This window comes from Arachis ipaensis, chromosome B03 (assembly GCF_000816755.2).
Source record: "Arachis ipaensis cultivar K30076 chromosome B03, Araip1.1, whole genome shotgun sequence".
Lineage (NCBI taxonomy): Eukaryota > Viridiplantae > Streptophyta > Magnoliopsida > Fabales > Fabaceae > Arachis > Arachis ipaensis.
In genome coordinates, this window is record NC_029787.2 from 32,235,379 (window position 1) to 32,237,362 (window position 1,984).

Below are 1,984 nucleotides of genomic sequence, written 5' to 3' on the forward strand. Positions count from 1 at the left end.
CAGAAGTAAATGATTGTTAAAACAGAGGATTGTACCTTCCACAATTTTATTTTTTTTGTTTTTAAAATGAAATCTAAATTTTTATATAATAAAAAAAATTCAATAAAAAATTTCTAGCAGAGAAAGAGTACGTACTCTATGTGTACTCAGGGAAAATAAGAAAAAGAGAAAATGAAAGGATGTTCAAAATTGATTCGGATTGAACTAAACCGATCAATTAAACCAAAAAAATAAAAAATTGAACATACCGTAAACCAAAAAAACAAAAAAATGTTCTGCTATTTTTATTGTGGTTCAGTTTGTTAATAATAAAAATTTTAACTGAACTGAACCGAACTGGTATTATATAAAACCCTAAAAAATCATAATAAATTTTGTAATTAAATCCCTACCATGACAAAAATATTGGAATTAAGAGAATATTCCGTTAAACAAAATGAATATACTTAACACTTGTTTTAATAGTTTAACAGAATATTCTATTAATTCCAATATTTTTGTCACGGTAGGAACTTAATTATAAAATTTGAATGTTATAAAGATTCAATTAAAAAAAAATATAGAAACTTAATTAAAAATTTAATAAAATTATAGAGATTAACAAAATAATTAAACCTTATTTTATTTTTGACAATTTTTCAGTGGAAATGAAAGTATCCCTTGCTGCATTAGACAAACTTGATAGAGATAACAACAAAACAAGAATTAAATGAGTAAGCAAAAAAAAATTATAGTACCACTTTGACAGATCAAAGCTTAACACAATAAAACTCAAAAAATACGTGTACAAATACGGAACACATGTTTATTATGACCAATAAACAATACCCAGCCATTTCGGAGAAATTAAGGTAGAAACAAATACATTGAAAGGGAAAAATAATAAACATGCTGTTCCCTTAGCATTGTCATCTAATAATCAATCTGGAATTCGAATGAAACATATTTTTGTATGATGGAAGCATTAAATGCATCTTCAGGAAGTGGAAGATTTGATCACCATGAAGAAAAAGGGATATTTGAATACTTTGGTTGGGTTTACCATCTGGGTGTTCATTCTATGGGCTCTGATTATCACCATCTCCGATTTTTATTTGTTAAGGGAAAATGTGTTGCCATGTACAAGCGTGATCCCCATGAAAATCCAGGCATTGTATGTTTTTTAAATTCTTTCTCTATTTTTTTTTTATTAGCTTCTATGATCTTGTTCATGATCATTCTAAAATTTTGCATTAAATTTTCCATCAAATTCAATTATACAAAGACTCAACTATATAGGAAGAAATTTCAAGCCCTTTCATATTTGAAATGCTTATAATGTAACTTAAAATAAGGAACCCTAACGTCTAAGATTGAAAAAAGAATACAATCTAACTTCACCTGAGCATGCAATTAATTTGGTAATTTGTAAAAAAAAAAAGTTTTAACAGATCTTTTACAAATATGTTCAATGTTTTGTTTATTTATTTGGATGCATATAAAAGAAATCGTTTTTAACTAGATACTTCATAAATAAGCATTATTCAATTGAATGTGAAACTTTATTTCCCCTCCCTTCCCCCAACTTTAAGTAATCTTGGAACTTCCTACTTAATATTCAAACATTGAACATTATGAAATGGCATATAGTTTAATTTAGTTTCGTTTTAACCCTTGAATGGTTTTATTTTCAGAAATCATCATCACATTTCAAAGTGTAAATCTTGAAATATGCTTTTATACAATTACAAATTACATTATGATCTTTAATGATTATTATTCCATATACAATGCTCAATAATATGATGATCATCATGTTATGTTTTCTGTTTATCTATATATTTATATAAAGCAAATATATTGAAATTATCCAATCCCATAAAGTTAAAGTTTTACATTAGCTTTTTTGACAACCACCCACTCTTTTCTCTATCTCATAATTAAGAAAAAGAAATTAAAGTTGAAAACAAAATTCACTTTACAGTTTACACTATGTTTAGAGAAT

The 1,984-nt window shown here is 26.0% G+C and overlaps 1 protein-coding gene across 1 annotated transcript in view; it reads left to right on the forward strand.

Moving 5' to 3' along the window:
* LOC107632899 (protein ENHANCED DISEASE RESISTANCE 2-like) overlaps positions 881 to 1,984 on the forward strand; it is a 17,464-nt gene continuing 16,360 nt past the window's right edge. Inside the window, exon 1 of the mRNA XM_021117247.1 lies at positions 881 to 1,153. Within this exon, the coding sequence (XP_020972906.1) occupies positions 953 to 1,153 (201 nt within the window). The 5' untranslated portion in view covers positions 881 to 952. The remainder of the gene's footprint in view (positions 1,154 to 1,984) is intronic.